This window comes from Elephantulus edwardii, unplaced genomic scaffold, assembly GCF_000299155.1.
Source record: "Elephantulus edwardii isolate Elephantulus edwardi_28Jun2011 unplaced genomic scaffold, EleEdw1.0 scaffold00072, whole genome shotgun sequence".
Classification (NCBI taxonomy): domain Eukaryota; kingdom Metazoa; phylum Chordata; class Mammalia; order Macroscelidea; family Macroscelididae; genus Elephantulus; species Elephantulus edwardii.
The window spans coordinates 9,339,163-9,355,098 of NW_006399822.1; the positions used below are offsets into that span (position 1 = coordinate 9,339,163).

The following is a 15,936-nucleotide window of genomic DNA, read 5'->3' on the forward strand; positions in this document are numbered from 1 at the left end:
TGTGTGTGTGTGTGTGCCCGCGCACACATGCATGTGCCCTTTGGAGTCTCATCTGACATTGGCTTCTCATTAGGTTTTGCCCCCATCAGTGGCATGTGCAGCAAGTACCGAAGTTGTACCATTAATGAGGACACAGGGCTGGGCCTGGCCTTCACCATCGCTCATGAATCAGGGCACAAGTAAGTGGACCTCCGGCTCAGCGTTGTGTATGACCACTCACTCACCTGACCGTGACCTGGCATTCCTCTAATGATACTATTGATCTTGTTGTTAACTGCCATTGAGTTAAGGATGGCTTTTAGAAACCCGGTAATGAGTGTCCATGCTCGTTATCTCTGATGTGCCTGAGCCCGTTGTTCCAGTCACTGTGTCAGTCCATCTGTTTAAGGGTCTTCCTCACCTTCTCTGACCCTCCCCCATTCTGGGAACAGTGGATGTTTTGTAAGTCTTAGTGTAGTCTAATCTTTTATTAATTTTAGGGAGCTCTGGTGGCCTACTGGTAAGAAGCTGCATTACAATCCCAAAAGCTTGCAGTTCAAATCCGCCAGCTGCTCTGCTGGAGAAGGATGAGCAGTCTCTTCCCATGGAATGAAACTGCCTCTGAAAACCTGCTGGAGGGTCAGCTGTGAGCTGGTTCCAACTCGACAGCTCACACAACAACAGTATAATTAAAAAATTAAACCCACCGCTGTGGAGTCCATTCAGCTGACAGCATTCCTGTAGGACAGACTCGAATCGCCCGTAGAATTTCCAAGGCAGCAAACTTTATGGCAGCCAACTGCCTTATTTTGCCATGGAGTGGTTTGTGGATTTGAACCAGTAAACTTTGGATTTGCAACCAAATGCTTTAACTCCAGTGTCTCCAGGGCTGCTAAATCTTAAATCTGTTGCTGTGGAATGGATTCTGTCTCACAGTGACCATCCATCACGTTTCCTAGAATTTTCCAAGAGGAAACTGTCCATCTTTCTCCCTTGGTGTAGCTAATGGTTTTGAAACACTAAGCTTTTCAGTTAGTGGTGCAGTACTTAGCACACTGTGCCACCATAAATGGTATTGGGTGAGATATTATCGATTAATTTTGGTAACTCATGGCAACCCCACATTTGCAGAGGAATGCTGTGTCCTGGAGGGTTTTCAGTGTTTGGTTTGTTTCAAATGGAAATTGAATTGCCAATGTTTTGGTTTTGGTTTTTTTTAACATACCTCTGAGTGAACTTGAACTCAGCCTTTCAGTACCCAGTAACACTGATGTTTAAGAGCTGTTTAGTACGTTCAGGTCTTGATGTGAGGGGATGTGGGCATCATGTCATTAGAAAATGGACAGTTTCTGGAGGTTATGCCACCTAAAGGCAGCTCTGGTGGCCTAGTGGTAAAGAATTATGCTGCCACCTCGAAGGCACGTGGTTTGAATCCATTGGTTGCTTCGAGGGAGGAAAGTAGACGGTCTCCCCTTGGGCAGTCTGCAGCCTCAGAAAACCCTCTGGAGGGTCAGCGATGACTTGACTCTGACTCAACAATACCTAACAACAACAAACCACTGAGGGTTATTCTGCATCTACCAGAACCTTCCATGGTGAAGTGACACAGGTGAATTCCATCTCACACGATGCGTTCAAAAGCCGTCCTTCCTTTGCTCTCAGGAGTTACTATTTTTATTATAATTTTGTATTGTTTATTATGATTATAGTTTATTTTTATTATGATTTTAATATCATTTTTATTTTTATAATTATGATAGAATTCATTTGTAAGCATTACAATTTCAGTTAATAATCTTGGAGTAAAGGCTTTGTACCACACTAGCCTTCCACATAAATAGCCCTTAAACACCTTATATTCTACTTTTTTCCATCTGCCTTCTATTCACTCTGAACTTCCTTGCCATCCTGCCATGGTTATGAGCAAGAGAAGAATTTTGCTATTTAAGAGAGAAGAATCACTATGCTGTGACTTTAGTTTGGCTTAGAAAGCTAACAAGAATCTTCCAGCTCTTAAGTATCTAACAGTACCCTTTGATTTTTTTTTTTTTTGAGGAGTTGGGTGGACAAGCCGCTAACATTCCTTGTCGTTTTTTCTGAGAATTTTACAACACTTTATATAATAACTCATTCCGATCTCTGTTTTCTTATATAGTCAAAAATGAATTCTCACGTGGGCATGTTGATTCTTAGCGCACCTTATCTTCCTCTGTTGTCAGTTGGAAATGGATTCACACGAGCGTTTTCTTCCCATCTTTCCCCTTTTGGTTCTCTAACAGCTTCGGCATGATCCACGACGGAGAAGGCAATCCTTGCAGGAAGGCAGAAGGCAACATCATGTCTCCAACACTGATGGGGAACGATGGGGTGTTCTCCTGGTCTTCCTGCAGCCGACAGTATCTCAAGAAGTTCCTAAGGTGAGACAGGTCTACGCCGCCAAAGGGTGGGGCCAGGGCTGCGTGGTAACAGGCAGCCATGAACGACGTGAAGACGGCTGTCCAAGGGAAGGATCTTTATAGACTTGTCAGTGACCCAGAAGGCTGACAGATTCCCCTGACTTGCTGCTGACAATGATAATAATGACAATATTATTAATGAAAACATAGGTGGGTTGCCTAACACAGTGCTGTATACTCTCCAGAGATGAACTCGTTCAGACATCATCGCAGTAACTACTGTGATCTTCATTTTAGGGTTGAGGAGATTGTGTCTGAGGGAGAGTAATTGTGTGACTTTAGGTCCTTCAGCCAATGAGTTGCAAGACCTAGAGCTCACCTTTAGTTCTTGTCCAGTTACCCACCTTGTTCCTCTGACTTCCAGAGGTTGCTGGGTATGTTGTTGCCTTTTTTACTGTAACTGATGATTTCAGTGCCAACCCTCAGTTTGGTTGTGTTCTTGCTGTGTACCACCGAGCCCCCTACCATTCAAATGACTCAGAGTGACCCTACAGGACAGAGTAGGACGTTGGGTTTCCAAGGCTACAGCCTGTATGGGAGCAGATGATCTCGTCTGTCTCCTGCTGAGTGGCTGATGTGTTTGAACTTCTGACCTTTCAGTTCACAGCCCTGTGCTTAACCTGATATGCCAGCAGGGCTATTACACATGCAACAGCATTGTGAAAAAGTTTTAAGTATTGTAAGACTTTTCAAAAGGTGACGTAGAGACACAAAATGAGCACATGCTGTTGGAACATGGCATTGGGAGACTTGGTCAATACACAGTTGCCACAAACCTTCAACTTGTAAAAAACAAAGTGTCTCAGAAGTACAATAAAACAAGGTATACCTCTCACTCTCTTTCTCTCTCACTCTCTCTCTCTTTCTCTGTGTGTTAGAAAAGAGAAGGAAGTTCCTTTAGGAATGAATACTGTTTTATATATCTGTCCCAATGTGTGTCATTTGCACGTGTTGGCAGAGTTAGCAGAATCCCCAGGGAGAGCTGATGGAGAGGACAGATGTCTAGCTGAAGATGTTCAGAGAATAAGACAATGACAGCACATCTTTTTCTGATCATATACAGTTCTGGGGCACTCTGGTAGCCTCGTGGTAAGGAGTTGTGGTCCCCACCTAAAGGCAAGTGGTTTGAATCCAGCAGCTGCCCCTCGAGAACAAGGGTTGTGTGGGAAGGACAGTCTCCTTCTGTGTGACTTACAGCCTCTGTAACTCCACTAGACAGTCAGCTATGTGTCAGGTCTGACTTGATGGCACATAACAACCACGACACTACAGAGAAAATTTTCCAATTTTAAGGTTTATGTTTAGAGGCCTGAAGTGATCTTTTCTAACTTATGTGAGGTTGGAATTAATAAACGTAATAAATCAAGATCTTCTTAGGTATAGACTGAATTTCCATCTGTAAAAAGTTAAAGTGAAATGTTTTTGTATAGTAACTACAACAGCGGGCGGGGTTCTCCTGAGAAGTAAAATGAATGAAGTGTATGCACCTACTTAATTAAATGTCTCTACACCTGCCTGTCTCTGGGGAGCTCTGGTGACTTAGTGGTGAGAAGATGGGCCATCTTCTCTCTTGCCATTTACCACATCTGGAAGATGCACGGGAGGGTCAGGTGTGAGCATATTCTCACTCGACAGTACATGACAACATCTGTCTGCAGGGGAACCCTGGTGGTGGCCTAGTGATACGGCGTTGCTCTGCCACGCCAGCTACTGTGCAGGAGAAAGATGGGCCGTCTCTTCCCGTGGGATTTAGAGCCTCTGAAAACCAGTTAAAGGATCAGCTGTGAGTCGATGCTAACTCAACAGCACCTGACCCCAAGGACAGTGCCCTCTGTCTGTAAGGGCAGTTGTGGTGGAGTCGTCCAGGGGTGCTGCACTGTTCCGCCACAGGCCATGCCTCTCTGGTTGTTCAAATTCACTAGGAGCTTCATGGGAGAAAGATGGACCACCTCCTCCCGTGCAATTTAGAGCCTCTGAAAATCCACTCGAGGGTCGCTGTGAGTCAGTTTTGATGCCATGACAATGACTTGGCTACTGCAGTCTCCATCCATCCATCCATCCATCTCCCACACACATGCACCTGCCCACCCATCCATTCATCCATCCGTCCGTCCGTCCGTCCGTCCATCCATCCATCCATCCATCCCTCTCCCACACACGCAGCCGCCCATCCATCCATCCATCTCCCACACACGCACCCGCCCACCCATCCATTCATTCATCCATCCGTCCGTCCATCCATCCATCCTCTCCCACACACGCACCCGCCCATCCATCCATCCATCCATCCATCTCCCACACATGCACCCGCCCGTCCATCCATCCATCCATCCATCCATCCATCTCCCACACACGCACCCGCCCGTCCATCCATTCATGCATCCATCTATCCATTTATCTAAAGGAGGCAGCTTTGTCTATCAGAAATGGCTCCCCTGCTTATTGAGACTGTCACGTCCCAGGTTTGTGGCAGATCAAACCTCAAAACAGAGGCTTCTCCTGAGTCTCACGTAGCTGCATAGACTGACAAATCCAAGGTTGGCAGACAAGTAAGATAAGCTGCTTGTTCAAGTCCAGAATAAGAGGAGCCAGACTCAGGATCCTGATCAAGCAAAAGGCAGGTCAGTTCTGCCAAACGTCTGTGTATATTCCGTGCAGACCACACGACTGATGCAGCTCTCCTTCAGCTGACTGAGTCCTCAGAGCAGATCTCATCCAGGCAGTGATTACATCAGACTTCTTCAAGGGAGTGACCACATCATCACTCCTGAACCAGAGGTTCCTAGCAGCCAAGCTGACATTCACCTTTAACCGTCACTAACACCTGACTAGAGAGTTCAGGATGGTGCGTTAAGCACATTAATTTTCCTGTGTGATCACTTAATAACACTGCTGGGAAACATGGTGGTTAATGAGGCTCACAGTCATATAGCTTGGTTTGCATTATGTGGCTGACTTCAATCTCTTTACAACTGATCCTAAAATCACACTTTAACTACCAACTATTTACCTGTCACCTATCCTATTGTGTAATTGTTTAAGTAAATGAAAGTGTCTTTGAAGAAGAGCCGTGCCTTCAAGACAGTGTGTTTCTCCACATTTTCCTGTTAAACACCCCCGAAAACTTTTCTGCCTTTTTCTCCCACAAGGGAGCTCTGTTGGCTTAGTGGTAGGAAGTTTGTCTGGCAACTCAAAGGTACATTGTTTAAATACACCAGTGGTTCCACAGGAGAAGGGGGGGGCAGTCTCTTCCCATGTGAGGCTGGGCGCTATGAGGAGAAATGTGGGGTCAAGATTGGTGGAAGAACTATCAACCATCTGCATTATGCACATGACACAACCTGCTTGCTGAAACTGAGGAGGACCTGAAGCACCTGCAAGGACTGTAGCCTCCAATATGGCTTGAGGCTCAATGTCAAGAAGACAAAGATTCTCACCACTGGGCCAATTGGAAGCATCAGGATGGATGGCAAAGAGATTGAGATTGTTCACAGCTTTAGTCTGCTTGGCTCTACAGTCAACACTCTTGGCACCAGTAGCCAGGAAATTAAAAGGCGCATTGCGATGGGAAAGTCTGCTGTTAGGGACCTCTCCAAAGTACTCAAGAGCAATGGTGTCTCTCTGGAGACTAAGGTGCATCTGATACAGGCCATGGTCTTCGCAATCACTTGTTACACATCAGAGAGTTGGACAGTGACCAAGGAGGATAGAAGGAGAATTGATGCCTTTGAGGTGTGGTGCTGGAAAAGAGTATTGAGAGTACCATGGACTGCTAAGAAAACAGATTTGTCCTGGAAAGGGTTAAACCAGGCTGCTCCTTGGAGGCAAGGATTCTGAGGCTCCGTCTAGCATACTTTGGACATGTTGTAAGAAGAGACCGGTCCTTGGGGAGGAGCATCATGCTTGGGAGGGTGGAGGGACGGCATAGGAGGGGAAGGCCCTCTATGAGGTGGATTGATTCAGTGACTGGGATAATTGGGATGGGAGTTTCGGAGTCAGTGCGATTGGCACAAGACAGAGCAGAGTTTAGGGCTGTTGTGCATAGGGTCCCTATGAGTCACAAGCGACTCGACGGCACATAACAACAACAACATTCCAACTTGATGGTACACAACCAGTGTGTCCTTTGTGCTGATTTCTTTCATTAGCCTTGCTCCTTTGCTTGTAATGACTGTTTACGGTAGCATGTACTGGTGTATCTGAGGATATTGTTGACTTGATTTCCAGATAGGAGAATATGGAGATGAAGTGACTTATGTGGGTTTTGATGTTTCCAATCCTATAAAGGTTATATTGTACTCCACTTTAGTCTGTTATGTGTACAGTTGCACGATGGAAAAAGTCTGAAATATTGTGAGAATTACCAAAATGTGACATAGAGATAGGAGATTAGTATATGTTGATTAAAAAAAAAAAAGCAACAACAGAGTAGCTCAATGCAAGTTGTCACAAACCTTCAGTTTGTAAGAAAATCACAGCATCTGTAAAATGAGGCACAATAAAATGAAGCCTGCGTTTAATCTCTGCCCTATAATCTCTGAGGGGAAAAAAGCACAACCTGACTTGAATTTTGTGAAACGGTGCTACCTCAGTCCTCTTTATATTGGGTCTTGAGTCCTTAAGATAAATGCTTGTTACAAAGCAGGCACTCAGTAAACAAGTGCTGAACGAAACTTGACATTGAACAAAACTTTGGTGAGGGATGTTTTCAAGTATATTGACCTTTCCCGTCACCATCATACATAGTCCTTTGGATGTCTGTACCTTCCAGGATCCTGTAACACCTTTCATGGTGATAAGTTTCTGTCCTTTTAGGTAGGACTCACAAGTGGGAATAAATACCTACTGAATTTTTATGCAAATAGCATGCACCTTCTCTATTTGTTTGTCCCCCTACTCCCTCCGCTCCACAGGTATTTTGATAAGCACCACTTTGCTATAGTTAATTGTTAATGTTGCTGTGAAAAATGAATCTATCACATATACAGAACTACTTTCCAAAGGGCAGTCAACAGACCTGTGTAAGAGGTTTGTGTAACTTGCCTAAGAGACCTCTTCTATAAACTGTTTTCTTTTTCATTTGCAAACGTTCTTTCAGTGGTACCTTGTGGGATTAGAAGGCAAGATGCCAGGAAATCAACGTCATTAACTAAGGATGTGTTATCTCTACAGTACACCTCAGGCGGGGTGCCTGGTTGATGAGCCCAAGCAGACAGGACAGTATACATATCCGGACAAACTCCCAGGACAGATTTATGATGCTGACACACAGTGCAAGTGGCAATTTGGAGCAAAAGCCAAGTTGTGCAACCTTGGTTTGGGGAAGGTATGTTTGCTTGCGATTTCAAACTTGCATTAACATTCTGCAAAGTGTCTGTGTACAGAATAGAAGTATAAACATTCGGCTTAGGAAGGCCGGGGGTGAGAGTCTGGGTTATCTCGAAAATGTCAGTTGTTTGGCATAATAATGAAGGAGCAATTCTACCTTCAATGCATTATCCTGGCTTGTCCCTCGTACACCATGCCTCCTCTAAACACCATTGGACTGCATTCTTGGAAGAAAACCCCCCTTCCTTGGGTGAAGATTGTAGGACTGGTAATAAATCTGGGGATAATCGCTTTTACTTACTGGTTCCTTTTTTTTTTAATCTTTGTGTTTGTATTCTCTTTTAATGCATTATGCTCAAAGTTATTGTCTGGTGCCATTGAGCTGATTCCACCTCTTAGGAGTCCTGTGTACAATAGAACAGACCATGGCTGTGGCCTGTACTGCCCTTGACAGTGTTGCTAGATGCGGGCCTGTTGTAACCACATGTCATTTCATCTTGCTGGACTCTCCATCTTGGTCATTGACCCTTTACCAAGAATGATGTCTTTCTCCAGTGGCTGATCCCACCCCATAAAATGCCCAAGGTACATGAGATGAAGCATTGCGGTCCTTACTTCTAAAGATCATCACAGTTGTATGTAGTCTAAGACAGATGTTTTTCTTCATGAGTCCATAGTGGGTATTACTCAAAAGTCTTTGCTTATACCATAATCCACATGCTCCATCTGTTCTTCAAAGGGCGGTTTAAAGGCATTGCTGCTGTTATTGTTAGATACCTCAAGTCACCTTCTCCTCAGAGGGATCTTAAGAGTAAAAGATCAAGTGAGCTCTGGTGGCCTAGTGGCAGGAAGCTGCATTGCAATCTCAGAGGCTCGCAGTTCAAATCCACCAGATGCTCTACTGGAGAAGGAAGGACGGTCTCCTCCTGTACGAGTCAGATCTGATTTGATGGTACACACACAAAAAAATAATAAAATAAAATGATAAAACAAAAAAGAATAAGAGATCAGAACCGTGTCCTGTCCTCTCCTGCACCATCTTCGTGGTCTCCCCCATGCTCAAGACCATAGTTGTGGTCACCATAGCAATCCATTATACTGGGGGTCCCCACTCTTTCACTGACACTCTCCCTTTCCCAGCATAAGTCTTTTGTAGTATCCAACTATAGATTTTCCTGTCTTCTAGCAAAGAAGCTTTACTGAGGGCTTTCTTTAGCTTTTCTCCTGGTGAAGTGAGTTTCCGCGATTTTGAGCAGAGACGTGACATGATCGGACGTATTTGATCAAGAAGTGTCCCTGGCTAAATTCCACCCACTAGAACTTTCTGCAGTGGTGGGAACAGTCTGTGTTGTCCAGCGTGCAGGTCGCTAGCACCTTGTCCTTTGAACACTTGACATAGGGACCAGTGAGGTGAAGGCCATCAATATGTTGTTTCATGTAACTTTATTTAGTTACAAATTTAAATAGCGACACATGACTAATGGCTACCATATTGGACAGCACACCTTAAACCACCCTTTTGGGAATCAGATGGCAGGAAGAGGGGATGATGTGGAAGCAGGGGTGCTTGTGAAGAAGGAATGGGGGTAACCCACGTGAAAGGTGGCTTAGAGCGAATTGTAGCAGTCAGAGTAGTGGTAATTGTTCTGATTCTTGAGCTGAGGCAAAGGTAGAGAAACTGTGAATTCAGGATTTAGTCAATTTTCCGATAACAGCCTGAGAACAAAAGCATAGTCACAGCGGGCCTCAGGAATTTTGTTCTAAGGCGGTGTCTTACACTGAGATGGGAAGACTGAACATGGAAAAGATGTCAGAGATATGAAGAGCTTTGTTCTACATGATGTTAAGTTTAAAGCTGCTTCTTAAAGTTTAATTTGCAAAAAGCATTAACATTTATGTTGTGTCAGTTTTCACTTGAAGAGATACATGTCTTGTGGAGCACAGCTGGAGAAGATAGCCAGCAGGTGACAGGGCAGAACACTGGACAGCACTGAGCTTCGCTCCTGACGAGATGTTGACTGGGCAGGAAAACCCCAGCAGGCAGCTAGCGCAAGACCTAGCACGAGACCTTGGCTTCTCCATGGTTCTCTTCTGCCCTTGAATTGTGACTTCAAGTCCAGGCATTAGAGATAAGGAACACCCAGTTGGATATGCTGGTGAGAAGGGAAGGAACACCCAGAAAAGTGCAAACTCCCATTTCTGTTTACTTTGCAAGGGAGCTAGCTTGGGGCTCTTGTGGCCGGCAGAGCGTGGAGTTGGCTGTAATTATGTTTGACTTCTGCACTTCACCGCAGAAGAAATAACATGTGCCTATGGCCCGCCTTATTACATTCTGGAATCTCTGTATTTTTTTAAAATTTGTTGTATTTTCCCTGGTCCGCTCCTGATACCCTCTCCTTAGCCTGTGGCCTGGCGTTGGATACAGGATCCATCCAGTCTACAAGAGTCTTGTTCTTTGGTTTGTCCTGGCTGCCACATAGGCTACAGTAGTGGGCTATGATTTTATCTTGACAATGAAAAGAAAAGCCATTTAAATCTGAAAGATTTTCTATCTGTGACTTTACGTATCTCAAAGGCCACTTGTCATTTCTCCATTTTTGACTTGGATTATGCTTTTTCTGCCTAAATTTATTTCCCTCTGGGGAACTTGCAGTGATGTTGGCCTTGACGGAGTTTGTTAGAAGACTGCGTTATGCTTTCGGGTGATAGTTCCTGGTAGATGTCATTTCTGTGGGTAACGTTTATACATTCTGACTTAGGAGCTGATTTGAGCTTTGGAAGTGGTATATGTGCGTGAATGAGTGTATCGGGCTGGTCATGATAATGGGTGCTTCCCTGAGTTGTCTTCCACATCATTCCATTCTCTCTGGGGAGAAGGACTTTTTAAAAAAAATATTTTTGAAAGACCAGACTTGCTACACAGATTTCTAATCTCGCTGTTTTCTCAGTCCCATGGAAAACTTTGTTTTAGTGCAAAAATACTTCTAAGTACATCCTTGCCGTATTTTCTAACCATAAAATCTGTATTAACTGGAATGCTTGGCGAGTCAAATGCCTGCTTAATTGAATTTTCAGGGTTGTAACACATGACCACAGAAATCATCATTTCCTCTTTGATTGATAATATTTCCCCCTAAAATATCTGTGTTCACATTTCTGCTTTAGTCAATAGGATGTGACTGACATTATGGAATCACTTTGATGTTTCCTGATTTTGACATCCCGTTAGTGACATAATTCCTGACAGTGACTTCAGATGTTTGAACTGGAAGGAATCTCATGCAGTCTCCTTTTTTTTCTCCATAGCTGGACAGCTAGGGGCTGGAGAAGGTCAGAGCCAGTCAACCCCCAGCAATGATAAATCCAGATTCAGAATCACGATTAAGAACCCACACAAGGAATCAGGCCAGTTAGAGCTCTCTGTTGGCCCTTTGCTAGCTGTGTGATTAAGTGACTTTGAGAACATCAGTAATCACTTCTTGACCGTTCAAATGATATTAGAATTAGTTTCTCATTGTTGATGTAATAAGTTAGCATAAACTCAGTGACTTAAAACAACAGAAATATATTACCTTACAGTTCTGGAGTTCAGAGTCCAAAAGAGGCCTTGTTGATGTTCTTGTTAGGTGTCATTGAGATGAGCACAGCTCATAGTGGCCCTCTCAGCAATAGCTCTGAACCCTGTCCTATCCTGTGCCATCTTCCTAATCTCTGACACTCTCAAGCCCATTGCTGCAATCACTATGTCAAGAGTCTTTCTCTCTTTCGACATCCCTTCACCTTTCCAAGAATGATGCCCTTCTCCAGGGAATCTTCTCTCCTAGCAACATGCTCAAAGTATATTGAGACAAAGCTTCACCATCCTTGCCTCCAATGTTACACTTTTTCAAAGACCTATTTGTTTCTTCTTTGGCAGTCCAAGGGTAAAAAGCCACTCTTAAGTCTTGGCTAGTGGCCCCTTCCTCCATCTTCAAAGCTAGCAGCCGATAGCTGGTTCTTTTTCATGCTGCCTTTTCTCTGGTTCTCTCTCTCCCTTTCCTCATTTAAGGGCCTGTGCATCTACCAGCCACTGCGTGGGAGATTCCTGGAGAGTCCCCTTTGGTTAAGATTTATCGCCTGGGAAACACAGTACAGGGTTGCTCCGAGTCAGAATTGACTCGGTGGCAGTGAGTTGAATGAGTGCTCACATTTAGAAGCTCTGGTGGAGGATGTTAAGTGTCAGGCTGCTAACAAGGCTGGCAGTTTGAATCCACCAGCTGCTCTATGGTAGAGGATGAGGCTGTTTCCTCCTCGTAAAGATTTCTATCATCAGAGACCGAATGGAATGTGAGCATGAATCACGACTGGCTCGACCTCCGGTGGGTTGAGTTTTGAATTGGCTATTTGATTACATTGGGTCCAATTATAGTTATGTGCCATCAAGTCACTTGTAACTTATAGCAACCCTGTGCACAATAGCTTTGAATCCTGTCCTATCCTGAGTCAGTCTCACTGTCTCTGACATGCCTACTCTCAGTACCACAGTTATTGTGCCAATCCCTCTCATCCAGGGTCTTCCTCTCTTGCAGTGTCACTTGACCCTTCCGAGCATGATATCCTTTTCCAAAGACTGGTCCCTCCTGGCTACATGCCTAAAGTATGTGAGAAAGAGTCTCAAAATCCTTGCCTCCAAGGAGCAGCTTGGACACCCTCTCTAGGACAGATCTAGTTCTCTTGGCTGTCCGTGCTATGTTTAAAACTCTTCTCCAGCACCACAACTCAAAAGCATCAGTTCTTCTTCTGTTATCTTTGGTCATTGTCCAGCTCTTTAATGCCAGGAATTGCAAAGACCATGGCCTGGATCAGGTGTACCTTAGTCTTTAAACTGACATCCTTGCTCTTCAGCTCTTTAGAGAGATCCCTGACAGGAGATTTCCATAATACAGTTCATATTTTTATTTCCTAACTGCTGGTGTCAAGAGTGTTGATTGTGGGACCGAGCAAGCTGAAATTGTTAACAATCACAATCCCTTATCCATCTGTCTCAGTGCTGCCAGTTGGCCCAGTGGTGAGAATCTTTGTTTTCCTGTAGATCTGTTGTGAGTAGTAAGTTGTCCAAGTTAAAAATTGCGATAAAAATGAAGACATTGACGGTGATAGCAAATATTTTTTTTTAAAACTCTGTATGCCAGGCCAATCATTTCACTTACATTGCTTTATTATTTAGCCTCTTTAGAAGAACCATATTTGAAAATTCTATGTTTTATGACTTATTTTACAGGTTAGGGGCTGCAGCTTAAAGGGTTTCTGTGACACATGTGTAAAATGTGAAGGCATAAGGACTGGAAACAAGTTGTCTTGGCCTGTTCCTGATACATTGGATATTATCATTAGAAGCCAAGGACCATTAGCTCCCCATACTGTGTTATCTAGACTAACTGGTGTTCTTGTGATTTCTAAATATGCATCTGTCTGCAGGAAGTGAAGACACTTCCCAGACCTCATAGATAGAAGAGATGAAGCCAGAACCTCCATAAAGAGAGTCATACAATTTTTGGGTTTGTTTTGTTTTTCAGTGGCTATAAAAGTAATATTTAGACTATCCTACAGTCAGTTAAGTGTGCAATAGCATGATAAAAAAAAACCCCTCTGAGATACCATGAAAATTGCCAAAATGTAACATGGAGACACAAAGTGAGCTTGCAACTGTTAGGAAGAATGGGTCAGTCGACACACTCAGTGAAGGCTGCCACAGTCCTTCACCACTGCCACAGTCCTTCACACCTGACACAGTCCTTCACCGCTGCCACAGTCCTTCACCCCAACACAGTCCTTCACCCCTGCCACAGTCCTTCGTCCTTGCAGCAGTCCTTCACCATTGCCACAGTCCTTCACCGTTGCCACAGTCCTTTACCCTTGAGGGAAACCTGTCTGTCTGTGAAGTGCAGTGAGGTGGGCCTCTGTCAGATGAGGCCTGCCTGCCTGTGGGTGCTGGTACAGATTACTGCCCATTCTCTGCTGCTACAGCCTCAACACTCCCCTGTGATTTCTGGATAATGAGTTTGACTCCATGGAACTACCTCAAAAAAGACAGCTGCACACAAAGCATTGAGCAGTTGGTTTTCCTTGTCACCCTCACCTGTCCCTTCTTCTCTTTCAGGACATTTGCAAATCACTTTGGTGCCACCGAGTGGGTCAGAGGTGTGAGACCAAGTTCATGCCCGCGGCGGAAGGGACCGTTTGTGGCTTGAGTATGGTAAACTGAATACTTGTTAGCTTTTAGTTCTAGAGACTTGATAAGCCTAGAACCCTAGATGTTTGTTCTCTGACCTTAGGAAACTCTCTGCATGTATTTTTCTGACTTTTCTTTAGAATAGGCAATGTGATTTACCAGCTGTGACAAAACTTAATTCTAATAGAACCCAATTAGTTCTATTGTGTCTTACTTTATTGTCTTTGTTTCCTTTTTATAGAAGAAGGCTTGCATCATAATGTTTACTATCTCAGCGAGCCAGTGGATTTTTTTGCCTTGTTTGCCTTTTAATAAATCTTGAGAAGCAGGTATCCTTTTTAGTAGCAAAGAACTAGCACTCCACATTGTGTTCTGTGTCCCTCACTTCGCCTCCTAGGACATGTTTTGAGGTTCTGCCTTGCCTATGAGAACCCACTATCGTAGAGTTTCTTAATGAAGAATAAGAGACATCTCCATCGGGGACCATAGCATCAAGAAACAGTCCCCAGAAGTGGAGTATTTCCTTCTGGACGTAAGTCCCTTTGCTGGAAGCTCCTTGACACTAGAGGAGGCCAGGATACAAAGAGATCTTCACAGAACTCTGAGCCTGCAGCTACTAAAGGCAACAGAGACTTTCTCCAGAACCAGCAGAGATGAAAAGCCTTCCTCTAAAGCTGGAACCCTGAAATTAGACTCTCATCCCCCTACACTTGATAAGAATAAATTTATATTTCCTAAAGCACAGGAGAGGAAGACCCTCGATGAGGTGGATCGATTCAGTGACTAGGGTAATGGGGGTAGGTGTGTCCAAGACAGTAAGATTGGCACAGGACGGAGCAGGGTTTAGAGCCTATTGTACATCGGGGTTGCTATGAGTTGAAGGTGACTCAACGGCGCATAACAACAACAACAACAACAACAGAGCCATTCCCACTCCACCAAATAAAGAAACATCTCCACTGATTTTGTACCAGAAAAGCTGTTGGTGAAGACCACCTTCAACACAAAGACTTCACACAAACCTCCTTCTGCTCTAAGAAGTGTCTGGATGTAGAGTGAAGAAGTCTGCAGATATTGTCTCAATTATCTTTTCCCAGTAATGTCTAGGGGAATGGTACATTCGTGATACCAGGAACTGATCTTGGTTTGAGATGTTCATTTCCAAGGCTGTGATCAGGAACGATGATGACAAGGACGATGCATCACAGACCTGCTCCAGGTGACACACACCTGTAAAGATGAACTCGTCACTTAGAGGGAATTTAATCCCACTTTAAGGTATTCACTGCTGACCCCTGGTAATTGGAGATTCTGGGTGCTTAGAGATGAATGAACTCAGTCTTAAAACTTGAGGGATCATAATCCAGGATCAAGACCTATACTGGGTCAGGAATGGCATTGTTTTCAGCACACCTTTCCTTGAGCATTTAGTTGCTGTTGCAGCCCAGACGCTTGTCCAGTGCAGCTTGCTCACAGCCAAGGATGCGTTTAGGAGAAACTGCAGGCCAAGGGCTTACTGACAGGGACTCTAACATTTTAAAAAAATTTTTACGTGTGTGTGTGTGTGTGTACCATCAAATCAGATCTGACTGGTACAGGATGAGATGGTCCCTCCTTCTCCAGCAGAGCATCTGGTGGATTCAAACTGCCCGTCTCTGGGATTGCAGTGCAACTTCTTGCCACTAGGTCACCAGACCTAGCCCTGACTGGGACGTTAGAGTGTGAATTGAATCCTGTGGTTGCAGAGAGAGGGAAGATGGGCGAAAAATTCAAAGACGGAAACCTATGAAAAGAAAAGGGTGTTCAAGAAATACTTTGGGGACTTAATGTTTCTCTGATAGTTTGCTGGGAGTTGGGATTTTGAACTCTTATTTTAAAAAGAAAACCAACAACTGAAAAAAAATTGAAAAGTTACAGGTTATTTTTTTGGAGGCTTTTTTCTCCCCCAGCTTATAATAACTA

General features: G+C 44.2%; 1 protein-coding gene across 1 annotated transcript in view; it reads left to right on the forward strand.

The window, feature by feature from the left end:
• Positions 1–15,936, forward strand: part of ADAMTS18 (ADAM metallopeptidase with thrombospondin type 1 motif, 18) — a 134,245-nt gene that overhangs the window by 61,521 nt on the left and 56,788 nt on the right. Inside the window, exons 8-11 of the mRNA XM_006888817.1 lie at positions 74–179; positions 2,259–2,396; positions 7,608–7,761; positions 13,903–13,998. Of these exons, the coding sequence (XP_006888879.1) occupies positions 74–179; positions 2,259–2,396; positions 7,608–7,761; positions 13,903–13,998 (494 nt within the window). The remainder of the gene's footprint in view (positions 1–73; positions 180–2,258; positions 2,397–7,607; positions 7,762–13,902; positions 13,999–15,936) is intronic.